The sequence below is a fragment of the Marmota marmota genome, unplaced genomic scaffold (genome assembly GCF_001458135.2).
Source record: "Marmota marmota marmota unplaced genomic scaffold, marMar, whole genome shotgun sequence".
Taxonomy (NCBI): domain Eukaryota; kingdom Metazoa; phylum Chordata; class Mammalia; order Rodentia; family Sciuridae; genus Marmota; species Marmota marmota.
The window spans coordinates 544,119-565,085 of NW_026000051.1; the positions used below are offsets into that span (position 1 = coordinate 544,119).

General features: G+C 59.0%; 1 protein-coding gene across 3 annotated transcripts in view; it reads right to left on the bottom strand.

The window, feature by feature from the left end:
- The window catches only part of Cfap77 (cilia and flagella associated protein 77), a 120,383-nt gene that overhangs the window by 49,220 nt on the left and 50,196 nt on the right, over positions 1-20,967 (bottom strand). For all 3 annotated transcript variants that reach the window (XM_048812831.1, XM_048812832.1, XM_048812830.1), the window contains exons 2-3: positions 5,023-5,122; positions 4,309-4,537 (exon numbers count right to left, since the gene is read on the bottom strand). In XM_048812831.1, the coding sequence (XP_048668788.1) occupies positions 4,309-4,537; positions 5,023-5,122 (329 nt within the window). The remainder of the gene's footprint in view (positions 1-4,308; positions 4,538-5,022; positions 5,123-20,967) is intronic.

Below are 20,967 nucleotides of genomic sequence, written 5' to 3' on the forward strand. Positions count from 1 at the left end.
AATTTTTTTTTTTTTTTTTTTTTTTTTTTTTTTTTTTTTAGTTACTGCACTGGCCAAAGAAACACTGCTGTTGACATGAACGGCCCCAGCCCTGACCACAGGTCATGTGGCTTCCATTTTCCAGATAATTGCTTCGGCCTCTGCTTCCTCGTAGCAAGAGGCTCATGGGTTGAAATGCACCCCTAACAAATTGCTGTGGATTGGGAACCAAAGGGGCTAAGTGGAAAGGAAGTATCCAAATTCAGGTTTGAGTCTCGTCAGGCACGGAGAGGCGGAGGGGGTGGGAGGTGGCGGTAAAGATGGGCACCCTCCCCGACATTCATCTCACGGCAGGAGGATCTTATGGGGGGCCGGGGCTGGCGGGGGCCGGCGCCTGACTCCCACTCCCCGTGTGGTCCGGGCTCTCTGCCGCTCCGCGTCCCCAGCTCAGAGTGAGTTTGGTGCATCGAGTCAGACTTTAACGCACCGTAGTCGTGAGTAAACAGTGCTCATTTGTTTCTTTATTTATTTATTGGACCAGATCGGCCCGGCAATTCCTCGGCAGTCTAGTGTAATCGGATTTGGTTTTTAACATGCTTTTAAAGTAAAGGAATAAATACAACTGAGCCTTGTAAAAGGGGGTCGTTAGAGAAGTGGCCTCGGCCCGTAACTCTGAAGTAATAGCCCCATTATGGAGACGGGAGGCCGGTTTCAGCTGCCCCTGTGCCTTTCCGTGGGGAGGTTGAGGGTTTGCCAGACAGGTTGGGCGTCTCAGTAAAAGCTTTTCCGGCAGCCATTTAACCTCCATTTACGGAGAAATAAAGCAAAATTGATGCTGATTCGGGCCTGCTTGGGGGGATATTTCCCTTCCATAAAAGCCCTTGTGCCTGCAATTTGCCGAGCTGCCCTGTCACATGGGGAAAGGCTGCTGTTGATAAAGATAAAGCTTTATGGCCACCATGTTTGCTGCTAACAGCAACCTAATGTAGCATTTTCATTTCTGTGCAATTAATGTTAATGTCTGCTACGAAAATTGTCATTAAATACCATTTTAAAATCCATTCAATTTGCATATGCAAAGCCCATTTACCATCACAGAAGATGTAGCGGGCACTTCATCACGTCCTTGCCCTGGAATTGTGGCCACTTGGCTTTATAGCAATTTAAGATTTTATATTGAAAGCTGGATGATAATGGGGGGTCCTCTCCAGGCCCAGCCGAATGGAGCAATGACAAAGGGAAACCGAAGCCCAGGAGGAGCCGCTGGGTGTTTGCGGAGATCTTTGAATGAACTAGAGGCAGGGCCCAGAGGAAAGAGCGCTGGACAGGGTGTCCAGCAGCCTGGACCCTGACGGCTCAGCTAACACCCTGCTGTGCGACCTCAGGAGGCCCCCTGGCTCTCAACTTTCCTCTGCTGAGGGCTCCCGGCCAGTGATCCTGATGTCCCCAAGCTCTACTTTTAAACGTTTTAGAAATATAAGTGCGATGAGCGGGCTGTGCCCTGGAGCCACTGACTTGGGGATCACCTCCAGGGTGGGGAAGGACAATGACAACAGCCCATCCAGCCCAGAAGTGACTTTCCATGTCCCCAACGTCACATTCCAAGTTCTAAGGGCACGTTTTCTGGTGAGAGCTGAGCTGCACACGGAGGCCACGGGCGAAGGAAGAGCTGGCAAAGCCAGGGTGTGGACTGACCCTGAGGGACCAGAGGGCCTCCACCTGCCTGGAACGCAGCAGGCCTGTTCTTAGAACTGGCCCAGAGTCACCCAGTGGCCCAGCAGGGTGACTGTTCAAGATCCCAGAACAGGTGTCTGCACACCCCGTCCACAGCAACACTAGGCACCACCAGAGGAGGTGGGGACGGCACTCAGCCAAGACAGGTGGCCGAAGAGAGCAGAGCAGACCCGGCGCCCACGGAGCTGGAGAGGACAGCAGAGCAGACAGGCGCCGGAGACCCCAGGGCGCCGCGGTGTGACCCACCCACAGGAGGGACCTAGAATCCTCCAGTTCCCGGAAACAGGAAGTGGAGCGCGCGGAGGGGGCGGGGCGTCACTGTTGAGTGGTGCAGAAGGTTCTGGGGACAGCGAGGGCGCAGGGCTGCAGGGCAGGCGAGTGTGCGGAGTCCTCCTGCACCGCGCAGGAAACGGCTAAAGGGGCGGCTCCTCCAGAAAATTCTACCTCCGTAAAAATGGAACAGAACAAACAGAACGTGGAGACGCCACCAAAAGAGAGACAGTCGTCCCGGGACGCCAGGAAGGGAGGCTGGAAGGCGGCTGGGGTTGGAGAGTCGGTGGCCTCGGGTGGCAGAGCAGGGCTGCCCACAGGTGGGCTGGGACGTTGGCTCTGGGGCCTGCCAGCTGGACCGGCCGGGGCAGCGGAGCCTCGGCCAGCTGCTGTGGTGGGGAGCAGGCTTTTCTACTTCTCTGTCCAGAGCGGTGCTAGGATGCCAGTGACCTTTGTAGGTTCCTGTCGTGATAGAGAAGGGGCTGGCGAGCCCCTCTGAGTGAACCGCTGCTTCACTCAGCGAACCCAGCGAGCTCCCCACTTTGGGAACAGAAGGCAGTCTACACCGTTTCCACCACCGACCCCAGTGCACCGTGTGGACTCCTCTGTCAGCCTCCAGGGAGGGCAGTGATCAGGCCTGGCCCACCAGGGCATCCGATTTCCCTGGCCTCAGCCATTGGCTCAAGGCTGACATGTGACCCAGGCTGGCTAGCCATAGCCAGCAGTCAGTTCAAGGACAGGCCTGTGACCTACTGGACCAAAAAGTGTTGGTCATCAGCCTTGTATAGTTCCCTAGACCCTCCCCACTAAGAGAATAAGATGTAAAATGGAATAGCCACTGCCCACTTTGTCAGGCAAGGAAGAAGCCCTCAGGGAATGGACCAAGCCCTGGACCACAGCCATGACTTGGAGAGACAGGCCATCTGCTGATGACATCACCCGACTGCCTGGATCCAGCTATACCTGAAGCTCTGTCCTATCCCAGGCCTTTCGATCTCATGAGCCAATACATTCCCTGAACAATAGTCAAGGCAGTTCAAGTTGAGTTTTGATCACATACGACCACTTTCTACTTTTACAGCATGTCATGGGAAGTGAGCCACCTGTCTACCTCTGAGGCCACCACTGTGACCAGGGCTTGAAAGTACATGGACTGGCCAGGCCTGGGTCACACCAATCACTGGGTCAGGGGAACCTGATGCCCTGATAGGCCAGGCCTGATCACATGCCCCTCCCTGAACTCAAGGCGACATGGGTTCCCACGATGTGGGATGTGGAGGCGGGTTCCCTGTGCAGACAGAGGAGTCTGGTGCCAGGCAGGCCAAATCAGCAAATAGGGCAAAGTCCCCAGCCGTTGCCCTCCTCTGCCTGGGGAGTGGCGCAGCTCAGTCTGTGCACCAGAGGGTGACTGGACAGTGTGCGAGGTGACCGGGGAGGGGCTGTTCTGCCAGGAGGGCAGGCGGGTAAGAACGGGAGGGCACAGGGCTCTCCAACCCCTTGCTGTTGTTACCATCTCCCTGCCCATTTCCGTGTGGACAGTGGGTCCTCAGGCACTAAGCAACCAGCCTAAGGCCCAGGCTGGTCGAGTCTCTGCTGCAAAGCTCAGAGCGTTGACGTAAGCGGGGACACGCCAGAGCACACAGGGACACGCGCCTGATCTATGGTGACCACAGGGCCTGTGAGCAGCGCTTTCCCAGACGATTCTCCACTCCGAGTGGCTGGTGCTGAGCATTTCCATCCATAAAACGCACGGAGCCGAGCCCTGGGCGATTCGTGCCCTTTTCTATGTGTAAGTCAGACTTCAATTCAATTTTTAAGAACATCATGACTCCCAGGTCTGCAGTCGCCATTTTAACCATGACAGTAGCTGACGTCTGTGGAGTGCTCACCAAGTCCTGGCACTGAGCTGAGGTGAGGGCAGAGAGCTTTACGCCCCCAAAGCCCCGTAGCAACACCAGGCACCTACTGTTGTCCTCCTGTCCTACAGGTGTGGGACAGGGAGGACAGGTGCCCGCGGCTAGTCACAGGCAGATTCCTGGTTTGAGCCAGTGCCTGGCCCCCTGGGCTGTGCTGGGGTACAGGGCGCCGGCCTGCTCCTGCCCTCCCTCACGTCACCACCCCTGGGGCAGGGAAAGGTCTCGACGCACACCTGTGTCTGGGCGGCGGTGGGTGGCCTGTGCACAGCCCGTCAGCACAGCCCCCTGTGAGGCCCCTGGAGTCGGGGAGCCGGGCTTTGGAGAGAGGAAGAGCCTGAGAACCACGTTTGCTCCCTGCCTGGCCAGCCCCGACCTTGCCCTCCCATCCGCCACTGGCCAGCCTCCGTACCGTGCCTGGATGCCATAGGTCATGTCTGGGGGCAGGGAGGGTACGTCCTTCTTGGTCCGCCGGTCGTCCTTGTTGCTGATGCGGATGTCCTTGAGCTGCCGGTACAGGATGTTCTCCCGGGCGGTCACCAGGCCAGCCTTCACTGCCCCGCGGTTCATGGCGATATAGTTCCGGGTTAGCTCTTGGGGGCAGGTGGGCTGCTGCTTAAACACGTCCCAGTGCCCTAAGGCTGAAGGGGGACAGAACACAGGGCAGTGGTCAGCTGGGGTAAGTCACTCAGGGCCCAGGACTGAGAGGAGACAGGCCCCTGTCCCAGCAAACCTGCTGGGTGACAGCCCCAAAGGGCAGGAGCGGCATCCCCCAGGGATTCCGGAGGGCGCCTGGCATCCTGAGGAGGTGGCTCTCCTGCTCCTGGACCTCGGCTGGGCCCTCAAGACGTCCGTCACTGCCTGAGCAGCTCAGAGCAAGGCAGCCTTCCCTGGGCCCTCGTTCCTGCCCTGGCTCAGACCTGGACCCTGCTTGGTCCACTCCGTCTCGGCCACACTTGTCTTCCCAGGCTTGTGTCCCCGCCAGAATTGTCCTTCAGAGGAGGCCCCTCGGGTCTTCTCCGGCCCCCGGCCAGCTGCCAGGTGGCCGGCCTGGGTGGAGAGTCCAGGGAGGGGGTGGGCCTCCCGCTACTCCCCAGGCCCCGGTGCTCCAGGCACAGCCCCTCACCTTCGGGGACCCCTCCGTCCAGCCCCCGGATGTAGAGTCCGTAATTGAAGTCAATGCCAGGCAGGCTGCAGCTTCTCTCCCGGGGCCTGCCGAGTTCAGCCTGTGGGAGAGAGAGCAGCGTGAGGGGCGGAGGCGGCCAGCCCTGTGCCCAGCCTCCAGGGCCCCGAGGTGGGCCGCCCAGGCCTCCCGAGAGGAGCCAAGCTGGGGCTGGGGACGCGGGCACCACACTGCACGGCCTGCTGGTGCCGAGAGCCGGGCAGCAGGGACGCAGCCCATCCCCGGGCGGGGAAGGAGGGCGTCACGGGAGGCCAGAGCTGGGCAAGCAGCCGTGCCGGGCGGAGCCTGGGCCTACCCCACTGTGTCTGGAGACCCGGGACCTGGGTCAAGGGGACCGGCTGGAGGCCACCAGGGGAGGGCGTCCTTCCTAGCTAACACTTCCTTCCTGCCGGGGCGGCTCAAGCCATTGTCGTGTCCCACAGGGCTGGGGACACAGTGACAGCGCCCACTGCGACCCCCTTGGCACCTGGGCAGCTCTTTCTACCCTCTGGGTCTCTGGAAAGCGCCTCCTTGACCCCCAGAAGGGGTTGGTACGGAGGAGATTGGTGCAACTTCAACCACATTGGTTTCCCCGTTGTACAGACAAGGAACAGACCCAGAGGGCCGGGCCTTTGCCCACCCAGGATGCCTTTAGGGCAGCGGCTCCCCGGGTCAGAGCCCTGCCCAGGCCCTGAGCATCGGCCTTGGTCATCCCTGGGCCCCAGACACCGAGCTGTGCCGGTCCCTCCTACGCCTTCCCCGGGTGCCGCCCGTTTCCTCCCCACTCACTATATGACAGGGACCCTGAGGTCACATCAGGCCGGGCAGCGGATGTGGCGAGCGGGGCTGGAACCCGGCTGTCTTCCACTCAGATCCACGGGCTGATCCATACCAGCCCCAGGTTCACAAGGCTCCCCGGTGCCGTCGGCCTGTGGACGAAGGGTGGGGCAGCAGCAGCCTCGCTGCCCCAGGCCCGCAGGCCGAGGACTGGCAGTCCTGGGTGTGGTCTCCCAGCACCTCCCCGCTCCAGCGCCCCTGGAGGTCCAGAGGGTGTGGCCGGCTTGGCCTCGCACTACCCCCGGCACCTCATCTGTGCAGGTAGGTGCGTGGAGGGGGACACTGGTTGGGGACCTCGGCCAAGGGCCATGGATACCTTTGGAATGAACCCCCTCCCTCGGGCTGGCCGCCCAGGCCCTGCCAGATGAGCCCACTGCCTGACATCCAGAGACCCCGGAGCCCAGCAGTCGATGCCTCCACCCGGCTTCCTGGAATGCGCTGGCTCTGTCCACCCCCTCCGCAGGCCCTGCCTCTGCCCAGGACTCCCTGACCCCACCCACGCTCAGCTCAGCGCTCAGGGATTCTGTCCTGTGTGACTGCGACTGAGACATCGAGTGACTGTGTCCGTTCCCATGAGTGCACCTGCCGGGCCACCGCACTTGGGCCCTAAATGCCCACACAGCCCGAGCCACGGCTTCCACTGCCGTCTTTTTCCTGGTGGCACACGGCAGAGCCCTCTCTACTTTCCATGGTGACGACTGCAGTGTCCGAGGGCGAGGGTCGTGGCAGCGTGAGGTGGGGAGGACACACACGGGGCGCAGCCTGTGTGGCTCCAGGTATGTGAGGTGCCCTAGAGGCAAAGCCACAGAGGCAGAGAGACGTTCGCTGGTGGAGGCTGGGGAGGCCAGGAGGGCAGGCGGGAGAACTGGGTGAGGGGCCAGCGGGCGGAGATGGCCGAAGGCTGTTTTGTGGGGGACATGAGAATGCTCCTAAGTTGTGGTGGTGTAAGCACAGCTCTGAAGGTGCCGAGAGCCGGGACTTGTCCACTCTGAATGGTGAGCGCGTGGCCTGTGAGTTCTGCCTCGAATGAGGCCCCGGAAAACCACAGAGCAGCGTCCTGCCGGGTATTGCCCAGAGAGTAGCGTCGTGTCCGTCTCCCGGAGGAGAGTGTCCCAGGGCAGGGGCCAGTCCTTAGTTATTTGTTAAAGTTAACTTAAACTTTGTATATTTTATATTTTAGAGCAGGTTAATTTAATTCACTGCAAAATTAAGCGGAAGGTACAGAGGCTTCAAATACACCCCGTCTGGCTTCCCCAGGGCCCGGCACCGAGGGGATGCTCATCCACGGCGGCACGGCGGCCGAGGGCTGGGCCGGTGGCGGGTGGGAGAAACGCCTGCCATAGTCCCGGCCGAGGCAGAGCAGCCTCATCTGTTCCTGAGGGCTCTGCGGGCTGGAAGTCCAAGATCTGGCCTCTGGAGGAGGCCTGCTTCCCAGGGATCAGGTGGCGCCTTCTTGTGCATTCTCCTGGAGCCGAGGGAGCGAGCCCGTCCCCTTCCTACGAGCCCGTCCCCTTCCTACGAGGACCATGGTCCACCGTCTGCAGTTCCTGGCCTGACCCCTCCCTCCCCTCCCATGGGGACTCGACCCCCAGGAGTGAGCAGCCGCAGCGGATCCTCCGCGGGTTCCTCCTCGCCCTCCCCTCCTCCTCCTCAATCCCAGGCCCAGCCTTTCTGGGGTCCGAGTTCCGAGTCAGGGGGCGCAGGGACTTTGTTTTGAGTTCCTTCCGCTGGCCTCACCCCTCGGGCTGCAAACAAAGCTCTGGCCTCTTATTTGTTTACGAAAATGATCCAGCCTCTCCAGCGACGGCTGGGGAAGTTAATTAAAATGCGACTTCTCCAGGAGAGGCCCCCCCCTCCCCGGGGCAGGTGCAGGTGGGCAGACTTCCAGCTGGCAGAGGACCGACAGACAGACTCCGGAGCTGGCTGCCACCCTCCAGTGGGTGGGGGCTGGGGAACAGGAGGCGCCGCCATCTCTGTGCTTTTTAGCATGGTTGCCTGGGCTCAACAACTGTGGAAGGCTTAGGCTGCAAAAAAACATCCCAACCAAAGTTTGCTCTTGCAGTCTTCCCACAAATGTTTTTTTTTTTTTTAACCTCTTGTGAACCAGGCCCTGTGCTGAGAGTTCCAAGGTGAACAGAACAGATGCACAGCCCCTGCTGTTAACGAAACCCACTGTCTTGCAGGAAGGACAAGTAATGGCAGTCAAGTGCACCAGCAGGTGTAGTTGAGGAAAGCACAGAGTGTCCCCTCCACATGTTAAAAATCTCAGTGTACAAAAAGTGAGAGAAGACATCTGCAATGTATGTACCCAACAAAAGACTTGTATCTGTCACAAATAAAGAGCAACTACCAATCAACAAGAAAAGGGTGAACACTCCTACAGAAAAATGAGCAAGACTTGAATAGGCACGTCATTCAAAGGATGCCCAAGTGGCCAAGACCCATATGTCAAGGTGCTCAACTTCTGGGAAACGCAAAGTAAAAAGGTCAATGCTGCTGGTGAGGATTTGGAGCAATCAAGAACACTTGTGATCTTGCCGGGACTGTCGACTGTCACAACCACCGAGGAAAATTGCTAGTGTATCCATTGAAGCTACACACGTCTGCCCTATAGTCCAACACTGCCCTCCTGGGCACCCAATAGAAACGAGCAACTGTGCCCAACCAACAAACACGTCCACGGTGAACAGCTGGACTGATGGCCAAGTGCTGGACACACCCAGAATGGCCCTCGCAGTGGAAGGTATCTGGTGTGCTCAGGCCACAGAAGGTCGTGCACTGGTGGTCCTGGGCCATGCCTGCATACTGTGAGTGTCCCAGCTTGAGAGGAGCCTGGCCTGTACCGGGTGTGTGGAGGCCAGGACTCTCTCAACGCCCTGTGCACCTGACGGCCCTCCCATGACAGGCAGGCGTGGCCCAGTGCCCCGGAGGCTGGCGGAGGCCGAGGAACCCGGGAGTGAAGCCAGAGCCAGAGTCCTGCACGGGTCCTTGCTCAGCGTGGGAGGAAGGAGCCAGGACGCGCCCCGCTGCTCCTCGCAGACCAGCCTCTGGTGTCTGGGGTCGGCAGGGGTCCCCGGGTAGGGGTCGGAGGGTGCAGGTCACCATGTTCCTCCACCTGGTGTCTTCACCCCAGGCCATCCTGCCTGTGGCCCTGTCCCCAGGCCACCCATCCGTGGCCTGGCCACGTGATCCTTCCCCTCAGGTGTGTGGCCCGAGCAGCAGGCTCCCCGGTCCACACAGGAGACGCGGCTTCACGCAAGGGGCCTTCCCGAGTCCTCAGACTGTCACCGTGGGACCAGCTGAAACTTCCGAGAACCAACCTGAGAAGCAGAGGGGGCCATTCGGAGGCACCCCGGTTCCTCAGCCTCCTGCCCTGGCAATGACCCGCTCCCTCCTCCGCGGGTCGCACCAAAGTGCCCGCTGGCAGGAAACCCCAGCGGTCCCTGGCTGTCCCCGGCTGTCCCCGGCCCAGGCAGAGGACACCTGTGGGCCTCGTGGAGCTGTTGGAGTCCCTGTCACCTTCTCTCTTCCACCTGTCCCCAAACGCCTCCCACACCTGAAATCCCATGGGAGCTTTAGTCCCTGAGGAGTGCGTGTCTCCGTGTCCCTCGAGGAGCCGAGAGGCGCAGCAGGTTCCCCACCCCAATCATCTGCCCAGCAAGGTGGCCCAACTGGACAGCCCCATGGGCCTCATGCTCCGCGGCAGTGCCACCCACCACTGCACCTGGGGGGTGGCGTCCCTGGCCAGGCCCACCCACTCCTGCCAGTGCTCACCACGATCCTGCCAAGGGGCGTCCTGCCGGCCCCATTTCCTGGGCGAGGAAATGGAGGCCAGAGAGCTCTCGAGCTTGTCTGTCCAAAGCTAAGGAGTGCCCCAGGCAGGATTCGAACACATGCCACCCTCCTGCTCCTGGCTGCCCCATCAGTGAGCGAGTGTTCAGCATCGACAGCATGGGACCATTCACTGACTCTCCTGGGCCCAGAGCCACTCCCTGCAAGGGGGGTTCTGCCCCCACAGGACGGCAGGGCTTGGACTTCTTGGCACGGTGGCTGCACCCACCAGGAGCAGAGCAGACCCAGCAGCTCCCATGGAGACCCCAGGGGGCTGCTGCGATGGGCTGACGGGCCTGTTGGGCGAGCTGCCAGTTCACAGGGCGTCCTGGCACACGCTTCCCGACCCGGGAGCTACGTCTTGGCTGGGCCTGGGAAGGTGGTCAGGAAAGCAGTCCCAGAATCCACGGGGATCTTGGGTTGGCGTTTGGGCAGAGCTGGCCCAGAGAAAGATCCCAGGGGGAATGTGTGCTGGAGCTCCTGAGGGACAGAGGTGTCCAGCTGACCCGGGGGCTTCCGAAAGCCTGAGGAGAACCACCGCGTGACCGAGGGGGCTGCAGGTCTCCGGGTGCCTCCAGGGCTGTGCAAAGCCAGCTCGGCCTGACAAACAGGTGCTCGGAGGAGCTCCCAGCCCTGAGCTCCGAGACGAGGGCGAGCAGTCTGTGACAGCTGTCTGAGATCAGCTGCCACCGAGAAGCCAAGCCAAGCAACCCGAGGCCTCCCGGTCACTGGCTTTTCCATGGCAACCTCACTCTGATGTCCACAGAACTGATGGGACCCAGTCCCAGATCTCAGCTTTGATCAGCTCGAGGAGTCCCCAAGCAGTCTACCCCACCTGCCCAGGATAGGATGAGAAATGGCTCTTGGCAGACAAAAAAGGGGTCCTGCAGCCAGCTCTCAGGCTGGGTGGTGCAAAGGTCCTGGGGCAGATGGCAGGGCATGGAGTCTGAGAGCACCCTCCCTGCCCATGGATCTCTTAGGCCCACCACACTGTCTTGCTGAAGAAAGTGAAGATGGAAACAAGAGAACAAACATTTATTGGGCACCTCCTGCATGCAAGGCTTGTGTACATCCAGGGACTGCCTTTAGCAGCCCCCTTTATTGAGTGCTTACTGTGTTGCTGAGCATGTGCTAAGAGCTTCCTGTGTTCCTCCCAGGGCTCCGCCAAGCCTCTGTGAGAGGTGGTGCCCACACCACGCGGGGGGGGGGGGGGACCGGACACCCTTGAGACCACACCTCCCACGGTGACTGTGAGGGAGTATGCGCCAACCCCCTGGACAGATGGGAAGTCGAGGCTCAGTCAGAGAAGCGGCTGCCGAAGCCCTCTGGCCCTCAGACCATTTCTTATGGCTGAATCCTTGTGGTATTTTGTGCAAAGTCCTTGATATCGTTGGAGAGGCGTGCCTTGGTTTCCACCCGGGGAACTGTGGAATATTGGAGGCATTTAAAGTGGCTCCTCGGTGGGAGTCCCTTGTCCCCAGGTGTTAGAATCAAGAGGCAAACATGCGAGGCAGATCCCAGCTCGACTCTGGCCACCCCGCCCTCCCCAGCGCCTTCAACTGCCTTTTCCTGGGTTTCCTCCTCACAGAGTGGCTTGGCTGGAACACAGCTCTGGGTGACAGCTGTCCCCAGCAGCAGACAGCTTCATTAAACCTGATTAAGATGTCATCCCTCCCTGCCTTATTCCCATCTCTCAGCTCTAATTAAAACCTTCTCTCTCCCTGTCCCAGGGGTCCTGGGATTCTCCTGGCTCCTCCTCCAGCCATGGCTCCCTCCACTTGCCGCCTGAAGGACAGGCCCCGAAATGTCACTGGAACCCAGCGGACAGGCAGCCCCCAGAGGGGCCAGTGGCCAGTGCGAGAACCCTGGCCCCTCCCAGAGCGGGTCAAGGTGGTACTTCCTGCAGGTTCTGCTCTGGGGTCCTCCCTCCCCGGGACCTTGCCCAGGAGCCTTACCACAGCCTCAACCCAGGTGACCCAGCCTCGCAGCTCAAGTGCAGTCTTTTCCCTCCAGTGCCCTTTCTCAAACCCTAGTGAGCACCCAACTGAAAAGGATGAAGTCTGTCGGGTGTGTTGTTCACATGGCCCCAGAGGACCCCCTGGACCAAGGACCGGGCTGTTTCCCACCTGGCAGGTCTCGAGGGGAGCTGGAGGCCCCGGGGTCCTCCCTGCCCCGGACGCTCATCCCATCGAGAGCAAGCCCTGCCAAAGCACGGTCGCTCCCCGCTGGCTGGCAACCCACGCAGGGTCACTCATTGACCTCTAGTCCGCGTCTCAACTAAAGGAAGGTCTGTCCGTCGGTTGAAAAGCCTCCACTCAAGTTTCCTGCATCCTATTAAAGCATAGAGATGTGAAAGCCCACAGTTATTGCCTGGTAGTTATTAAATAAATATCTGTACATAGCTCTACCCATGCATACAGATGCACACGCAAACACCGTGCTCAACGCAGGGGTAGTTCATTATTGTAAAACAACTTAGGATCCTCGAATGAAAACCACAATATAAATGCAAATTGTGATCATTATTAGCATAGAGGATATTTATTTATTTCCATAATGAGAGGCTCAGATAAACAATCATGTAAAGTAGGCGCATTAGGCATCAAAGGACCCAGGCGTTGCCGTCGGAGAAGCCGGCTTCTTTGAACCCAGTGCGTAGTCTGAGTGGCAGTTGAACATTGCATAATGATGCTACAAAGCCACACACGAGAAGACCGCATCTACGTGTGATCAAAGGCACATAAAATAATGTCAAGTGAAAAAAAGTCTCAGCAGGATCCACCACGTTACACACACCGCGGTTCCGACCGACATTTCTAAACTGTGCTGGAGAAAACCTGGAAGGAGGCAGAGCGGAACCGGCCTGCGTGCGGGTGTGTCGCCAGGGCCCAGCTTCGGGAGGATGAGACTCTACTTTTGTCATTAGAAAAGCCAAAGAGCTGAGCTACTGTGCCAAGGCTCTTCAGAGTCACCAGGTCCCTGCAGCAAGTCTGTATGGGGCCAAGGTGGCTGCGGTGGGTTCAGGGAGGCCTGGAGGGGGAGCTGGTGGCCACGTGGGAGAGACGGGAAGACGGGCGTGTCAGTGGCGTCCTGTGGGACTGAGATGGACTCCCGTGTGGCCCTGGGCAGGCGGCTCAGCTTGCCTGGCCTCCTGCCCTCACCTGCCAACCTCAGGGGCCGTTCGTTGTAGCGCTCAGAGCATCTAGGAGCCTGCTGGGCAAACAGCGGCTGCGGTCACTACCGCGCGGCCCAGAGTCACTCTGTGGCTGAGCTCCAAGGGAGCCCCGGGCCGTGGGGACGCCGCTCCAGGGTCCGGGGAGCCTGCCCTGTCTGCTCTCACGCCCTGGCTGCCTGTGCCCTGCCGCCCGCCCGCCCGGCTGCTCCCTGCTCCCTGGGGCGGCCAGCCTCCCTCTGCTGCCCGCGCTCTCTCACAGCTGATGTATGGCCCTAGCTGAGTGAGGCGGAGGTGGTGACAGGGCCCCAGTGTTCCCTCCCCTCCCCCTCGACAGCTTGAAACCAGGTCCTTCATTTGCATTTACATGATCTCGCTGTGCCGCTTATGAGATGGAGAGATTTATTTGCTACTTAGCTTGATGTTTGATCACACCCGGAGAAGGCTGCGGCAGCACAAGGCACCCGGGCACATCCGCTCTGCGCCGCGGCCTCTGGGGCCCCCTAACTCAGCAGGTTTAGGTGGATGGGGGACAACACGCACTGCGTTTTGAAAAAAGGCAAAGGTGAGAGGTTGGGAGGAACTAACACCAAGATTTGGATTTTTTTTTTTAAGCTATAAAAACTGGCTAGGTGTCATCTGAGATAATGAAGAGACCCAAGTCACTCCTAGGAGGTAGCCTGGGGAATGAACTCCCAGAAACTTCTCTTGGGCAAAACTGGATGTTCCTGAGGGAGGGAGGCAGTGGGCAGCATCACCCATGTGGCCACCAAACCCAAGCTTCTGGATGGACAGCAGCTCCGCCATCTGCAACCCTGTGGTCGTGACCTAACACTAGTCAATGGGGACCCAGGTCCCTTGTCTGTAAAGTGGGGACACAGCGCCCCCTAGGTCTGCACCATGGCAGACAAGAGTAAGTCAGAGTCATGAGCGGTTCTGGGTGACAGGCCTGGACTTTGCAGTGGTGGGCACTCATCTGTGTCCTGGGTGATTTGCCTGTGGGGCTGCACTCTGGCCACCTGTGGGTCAGCGCCTGCTGTCCACCGTGGGTGTGCTCACGGCTGGCAAGCTCACTGTCACAGCGGTCTGTGCCTGGCCAGATGAGGACCAGAGGTCTGCTGCTGCCAGCCCCTACCTGTCACATTCTGAGCCCAAACAGAATCATTTGGCACATTCCGGACACACGGGGTCAGTGATGGAGAACACGGCTGTGGCCAAGCCTCCGGACGTGGAATTCTGGCTTCGTGACCCTTCGTGACCTTGAGCATGTTGCTTAGCCTCTAAGTCTCAGTGGCCTTCCCTGGAAAACAGGTCTAACAAGGGCACCCAGCTCAGAGGGCCGTGGGGGACGCTCCACAGTGCAGCTGAATTCTTAGCAGAGGGCTCAGCAGGCTTTAGATATAAAGCAGCCGCTCCTGGAGCTGGCCGTCCTCGGCCTCCCCAGGGGGCGAAATCACTGGCGACTCCATCTCCATCAGGATGAGTAGGAGCTCACCACAAAATGACATCGGAGGGCTCCTCCAGAGCTAGAGAATCAGCACGTGACCGAGCAATTCCACTCCTGAGACGGTGCCCAAAGATGCCTTTAAGCTCATCCACACACGAGCGTTCATAGCGGCACTGTTCACGGTGGCCCAAAGGGAAACCACCCAAATGTCCCTCCACAGATGAGAAGATAAGCAAAATGTGGTCCAGCCACACAGCGGAATGTCATTCAGCCATGGAAAGGAATGGGGCCCTGGTCCATGCCACCGCGAGGACGTGCTCCCAGGACAGTATGCTAAGGGAAGAAACCGGACACGAAAGGCCACACATTGTCTATTTAGGTGAAGCGTCCAGATGAGGCTCACCCAGGGACAGAAGGCAGATTGGTGGTCGCCTGTGGGGGGTGACTGCTCGAGGCCCACAAACTCCTCTGGGGTGACGAAAGTGTCTCAGACCAAGCAGAGGGGCCAGCGGCACAGCTCGTCAAATCCACTCAGCTGCACACTGATGATCAGCTTTCTGTGTGTTCTCCGCAGGAGAAAGAACGTCGACACTCCCACAGGAAGGACACGCCACGCTCCCCTCCGGGGCATTTAGGGAACTCCTCTCTGTCCCAGGAGCCAGAGGAGATGCACACGTGTGGCTGTGGTCTCATGCTGGGGTGGCGCACTGTGGACACCTGGCTTCACTTGCAGGAAGCAGGACTGTGGGGGTGGAACGTGGGGCGCAAGGAGCAAGGCTCTGGGCTGCCATGGTCCCCTGGTTTGGTCCTCTTGCTCTGATGGTCCATATGGTGACAGCTGGGGGGGCAGCATGTCTCTTGGAGCCTTCTGGGATCTCCTTGAGACTTTTGTTCCAAGGCAAGCCAGCCTGGATGGATCCTCTTACATAAGGTGTCCCTCCTCTGCTTTGGGTAGCCTCACTTTAGGAAGGCCAGCTGCCCTGCAGGGGAGAAGGAGTCCTGGACTACAAGTCCAGGGACATGGGTATAGGTCCCTGTCCACCTGCTTCCTCCCAAAGCCCCCTGGTCTGCACCAGGGACACAGGAGGAGGCCAGTGACTTCCTTGAGGTGGATGCCAAGCAGAGGACACCAGGGGGCAGGCAGCCCCTCTCCTAACCAGCTGGACAGTTGACTATTACCTGGGGCATGGAAGGGAGTGGTCACATCAGACTTGTTTTGAAGCGTGACTCTGTGACCTTCAGGAAAAAAACAAAGTTGAAGGCAGTGCCACGTGGAGGCCCTCGTCACCCCCTGGTGAGACAGAGGACCAGAATCTGGACTGTGGGCCTGACCTGTCTGAGGCTCCTGAGATGGGCATCCACTGTCCCCACCTCCTGGCATAACGGCAGGATTTAGAGCAGAGGTGAAGGGCCGTGCAGTGCCTGGCGCACAGTGGGGACGGGGGTGGGAACCCTTCTGTTCCCCTTCGACTTCAGTGTGACCCCGTTTCACAGGAGGAAGACCCCCCCCCGTGAGCCTGCTTTGATGTGGACTCCAACAAGGAAAGGAATGACTGGGCCACTGAGGAGTCACCAACGGAGACCGCGGGCGCTCCTGCCTCGGGCTGATGGTGCAAGAATAAGAGCCTGTCCGTCTGGTCATCGGTCAGTTTGGCTGCCCAGGTTCAACACCGGTGAACCCAGAGTGAGCAGACTGAAGAGGAGCCTCCTGTGAAAGGAAAAGGAAAAGAAAAAAAAGGAAAGAAAGGAAGGAATGGAGAAAGCAGAGGATGATCTATGTACTTTTCAAAACTTAAAACAGAAATCAAAGGAAAGCTGAACTGTTTTAAGTCTTGACAGCTGCAGGGATCATCCTGTTTGGTTACTCTATTTGTGTTTTCATTTTCTTTATGGATTCATTGAAAATCGCATCATGTAATAGGGAAGAAAAACGTTCAGTGTCCCCCCACCCCCCATAAACCCTGTTCCTTCCCGAGAACAGATGAAGCGCCCGCGTGACTCCGGTTTTGATGTATATTTCATCATATCTCATTGATTGTAAGTTTTATTTCCATGTCAATAAGAAAAGAGCGGCATTGTGATAAATGAGAAGGAGTTTAACACGAGGTAGGAGACGCCCCGCCAGCATTGCAGGGCGTGGGGCGGAGGCAGCGCCCTAAAAGGAAGCCTGTTAATGAGACTGGGGTCGCCCCGGGACAGGACTGGCGGCTACTGATTTCAGCTCCAAACGGGGAGGACAGGACGGCCTGCCTCTTTGCAGCTGTGGGGCGGTTGGCGGTTCGCAGGCAGGTGTGTAGGAGCAGAGAGCTGCTCCTCCTCCATCAGCAGCAGGGCAGTGGCCACTTATGGGGCCCGAGTCACCAAGTCACCGTTCCTTGTCCCTTGTGATCTGCGAAGATGGGGAAAGCCAGGGAGGGAGAGGTGCAGGGAGCGATTTGGGGGCTAATGAAGGGAGCAGGTTGGAATCTTCGATGGGCGGTACCTGGACAGGCTGCAGGGAGGGCAGGTGGCTGGGACGACAGCACCCAGAGGCTTGCAGTCAGGGGTCCTGGCTAGGGTGCCTCAAGGTCAGGCAGCTCCCAAGGGCACTGGCAGCAAGGCTCTCACAGTCACAGGCTCCAGCGGGGCCAGCACACCCCAGGGCAGCGCTGTGGGGTGGGCAATGCAGACAGACCCTGAGGGGCTGAAAATCTGCTTGTTCCGGCTATTTTTTTAAAAAGTGGGTGTTTAAATTTCTGAGTTTTGCGTCAGTGGGCTTTTGAGCTAATGGGTCTCAGCTGCTGTGGAGAAAGGACCTGGCCAGTACCCAGGGTGGGCCTCTGGTCGCTTGTGTAGCAGGAGCCCAGCTCCACAGAGAGGTGCCTATTCCGTCTCCAGGCTCCTGTGTGGCCCCTCACTTTCCACTCCCGGCCTCTGGCCTCCTAGCTGCTCAAGCGGCAGGCCCGCCAGGCACCAAGCCACTGCCCCTCCTCATCCACTCCTGGGGCTCCTGAGCTCCTTGCTTCAATACCGCCTCCTCCGGGACCCCCCGGAATCGGCACCCACTAAGAAACCCCGGCCCCACCATCTATTTTCCCTGCTGGCCCCACGACAGTGTGACCCTTTGATGGCTGGGTGGTGGTTTCCACCACATCTGGCTCAGCAGCAGGTCTGACCCACCCACTGATGGTGTCCCGGGAGCGGGGCCCACAGCAGGTCTTCAGTCCACCCTGTTGGAGTGCCGGCAGGACAGAGTGCCAGTGTGGGGACAGAAGGATGATGTTCTGGAAGCTCTTCAACTTCTCCTCCCGGGCCTGGGCCAGCTTCTGAAATTGTATCTGGAATTTATTCTTGAACTTTCCAGGGAGTTGAGCTCTGAGGGCCGAAGTGGGGCTGTGCGCCTCGAGGAGGGTGGGTTTTCTGTACCCAGTGGGAGCAACACAACCAGGCAGCTTCCAGCCTGTGACCACGTCAACACAGACCGGGGCCAGGTGGGGCCGGAAAGGAGGAGGATGTCCAGGATGGCAGACCCGAGGTCACCCGTCTCCCCTCCTCTGTCCTCAGAGTTCCCCTTTGTAAAATGAGGAGCTGAGTTCTCTGATATCTGGGGCCCTTCCGCTCTGCCATTCCTTTCTGGAACATGTCTAGATCCACATCATGTAGATCCACATCTTCTAGACCCACGTCGCCTGCTTCTTGCATTCGGGAAGTCAGTCCAGCGCAGTGGGAGGGTTTGCAGCCCATCAGATCTGGGCAGCAGAGTCAGCGCTCCTGCTTGTGCCCTGGGGCAAGACCTCAGCCCAATCTCTAAGCCTGGGGTCTGGTGAGACTCTTCAGTCCCCCTCATGTGGCAAACCATGCCAAATGTCTTCAGCTGGAACAGGTGCCGGGGACTGCAGGAGCCAAGTGAAGCCGCCGTCCCACCACCATCAGCGCCCCTGCCCCTGGGATGGACGGCTCACGCGCACCATCGGAAGCTACCCGGGCTGCCCTGGGATGGTGCTCGGGCCCTGGGACGGTTCACCATGGGGCTGTGGGCCCCAAGCCACTTTGAGGAGCCCCGCTGGGTTGGGGGGAGGTCCCTGGAGGCCGAACTGCACCAGCTAGGCCTGGGAAGTGTGGAGGAACGGCAGGACGGAGACCAGCCACCCGGGCCCGGGCACCCATCTGCCTGGCAGGTCTCCACAGATGACAGCTAGAAATGACATGGCTCTGTGTTCAGGGCAAAAGATGGCCAGGTGCGGCAAACCCAGGTGAGGGCCGCCCCAGGTGACTGAGGGCGGCTCCTCAGGAGCAGCAGGGTTGTGCAGCCCAGGGAAAGGTCCCCAACACACGGCAGGATCGCTACGTGTGGGGTCTGATCGTCCTCAGCTCAGTCTTGGAAAGGCCGGCACTCTGCGGGGCTCTGGCGATCATGGGAGAATAAAGAAGAACGAGGGTTCCCTTATTGTGGGGGACGCCCGCGACAGTCTTGATCCAACTTATAAAAGAGACAGATTTGGTGCAACTGAATAATTTTGCTCTTTGCTGCAGAAAATCAGGAATGCTGGTCATACTCCACGGCTGGAGTGAGCTCAGTGCCGGGCGGAGACCAGCCTGTAATTACCAAAATAGGAAAAGAGCAGCGTTTTGTAATGAATGACAAGCTGCTGAGTGGAAATCTAATTTGGTCTAATTAAGCAGCCTTTTGTGAGGATTTGTCTTTAGATGAAAAGGGGGAGCAGGAGATCTAAATGCAAATGAAGCCCACGGTTTGGGTTCTAAAGGGCCAGGCTGAGGAGAGCTGGGCCCTTGTCTCACCCAGACCCCGCTGTCTGGTCTCTTCCCTCCCACGTCTTCTCACGTAAGACCCTCAGCCCACAGAGCTGCTGGGGAGCTTTGGCTCCAGCCCTCCAAAGGGCAAGCTAATATTGTGTGGACCAACCTCACGTTGTTAGCGTGGACCAACTGGCCTGGCCCAGGCCCCAGATAAATCCCCACCTCCCCACTAGACAGGACATGCCAAGAGCCAAGAGGTCGGGATGCCTCCCAGGAGCTGGGACGCACAGGGCGTGCTCCACCCAGAACTGCGGCCCATCCCTCAGCGCACGTTGGTGGCTGCTCTCCCCCAACCTCAGACCCGGCAGGTTGGCCAAGGTGCTCAGTACCCTCACACCGATTCCACGGTCTCCCGTCTGAGCCTTTCTCTTAGTTTTCAAGGAAATTGCAAAATCTGGACCTTTTTCATCTTCTGGACTAGAAGGAATGGAGTGAGGGAGCAGGTGGCTGTGGCCAATCGTATCTGGCTGGGCCACGTCATGAGCCCTCCTTTGTGACCACTGGTGGGATTCACAGCCCCCGACCCGTCCATCTGAGTTTGGGCAGCCCTCCCCTCACCCCACAAGCTTGCTTTGGCCTGTGGAATGCCCGAGACGGGGGCGGGCTGGAGGAGGGACAGGAAGGCTCGGAGCACTGTGTGGAGAGTAGAGGGGTCAGCTGGTCTGGAGGACAGCAGCAATGTGAGCTGTGCCACTACCATGTGCCCAGTGCCTTGACCAGGCCCGAGTACGTGATTCCTGCTGACCCCTTGACCTGCCTGACCTGGCTGCGCCTGTGACTGGCCTCAGCCCCTCGCAGTAGCCCCACAGCACCAGCCGCCAGCCGCGCATTCCACTAGAGGATCTCTCTCATCGTCTTTGTCTTCTCGCTGAAACGTCAGCGCTGTGTGGCAGAGACTGGTGTATTTTTTGTTTCCTGCTCTGTTTCCAGTGCTGGGAATAGTTCTTGGTGTAGAGTAGGTGCCCAGTGCATCTTCCAATGAGGGAATGAGAGACTCCTCCTCCTGTGAAGCAGGTCTACGCTTGTCCTGGCTTTCCAGGTGAGTGCTCAGAGAGGTCACCCGGCTGATCACCTGGCTGGTACCTGCTGGCCTTCCTGTCACCTGGCACACAGACGGGACAGCCAGCTCAGTGTGAGACACTGAGGAAAACACAAGAGGCTGTGGACGCTCTGGCTGCCCCAAGGTCTGCAGAGTGACCGTCACTGACAGGGATCAGAAGATCTTCCCAGGGCATCTGCCTTCTGGCCCCCAGCCACCTCCTCTGTGCTGGTCTCCTATGAGTGCTACAACAAATCGCCGGAACTTGGTGGTTTGAGACAGCAGGAACACGTTTCTCGCATTCCAGGCCAGAGGCTGAAGGGAGCTCCCAGCAAACGTTCTCTGCGGGTGGTCCCCCGTGCTGCTTGGCTCGCAGCCGCGCCACGGGAATCTCAGCTGCTTCCCCCTGGCCTGCTCCCGGGACCCTGCCTCCCCTGCCATCTGGCATGGTATCTTGAGATCCCTGACTTAATGACATCTGCAAAGACCCTATTTCCAAATAAGGTCATATTCACAGGTACCGGGGTTAGACCTTGGCCCTATCTTTGGGGGGACACTGTACAACCCACCATGCTCTCCAGCCTCAGGGCACCGCAGTGTGTTCCGGTCACTGACAGGGATAAGCTCAGAGGGGCACCTGTCCACAGGGTGATGCATGATGAGTCGTGGGCACCACCCAGTGCCATGCACTGTGTCCAGGTGGCCCAGCCTGACATCGTGGGCCCACTACTGACCACCGCTCACACAGAGACAGATCAGAGCCCAAAGAGAGAGGCTGAGTTCTGG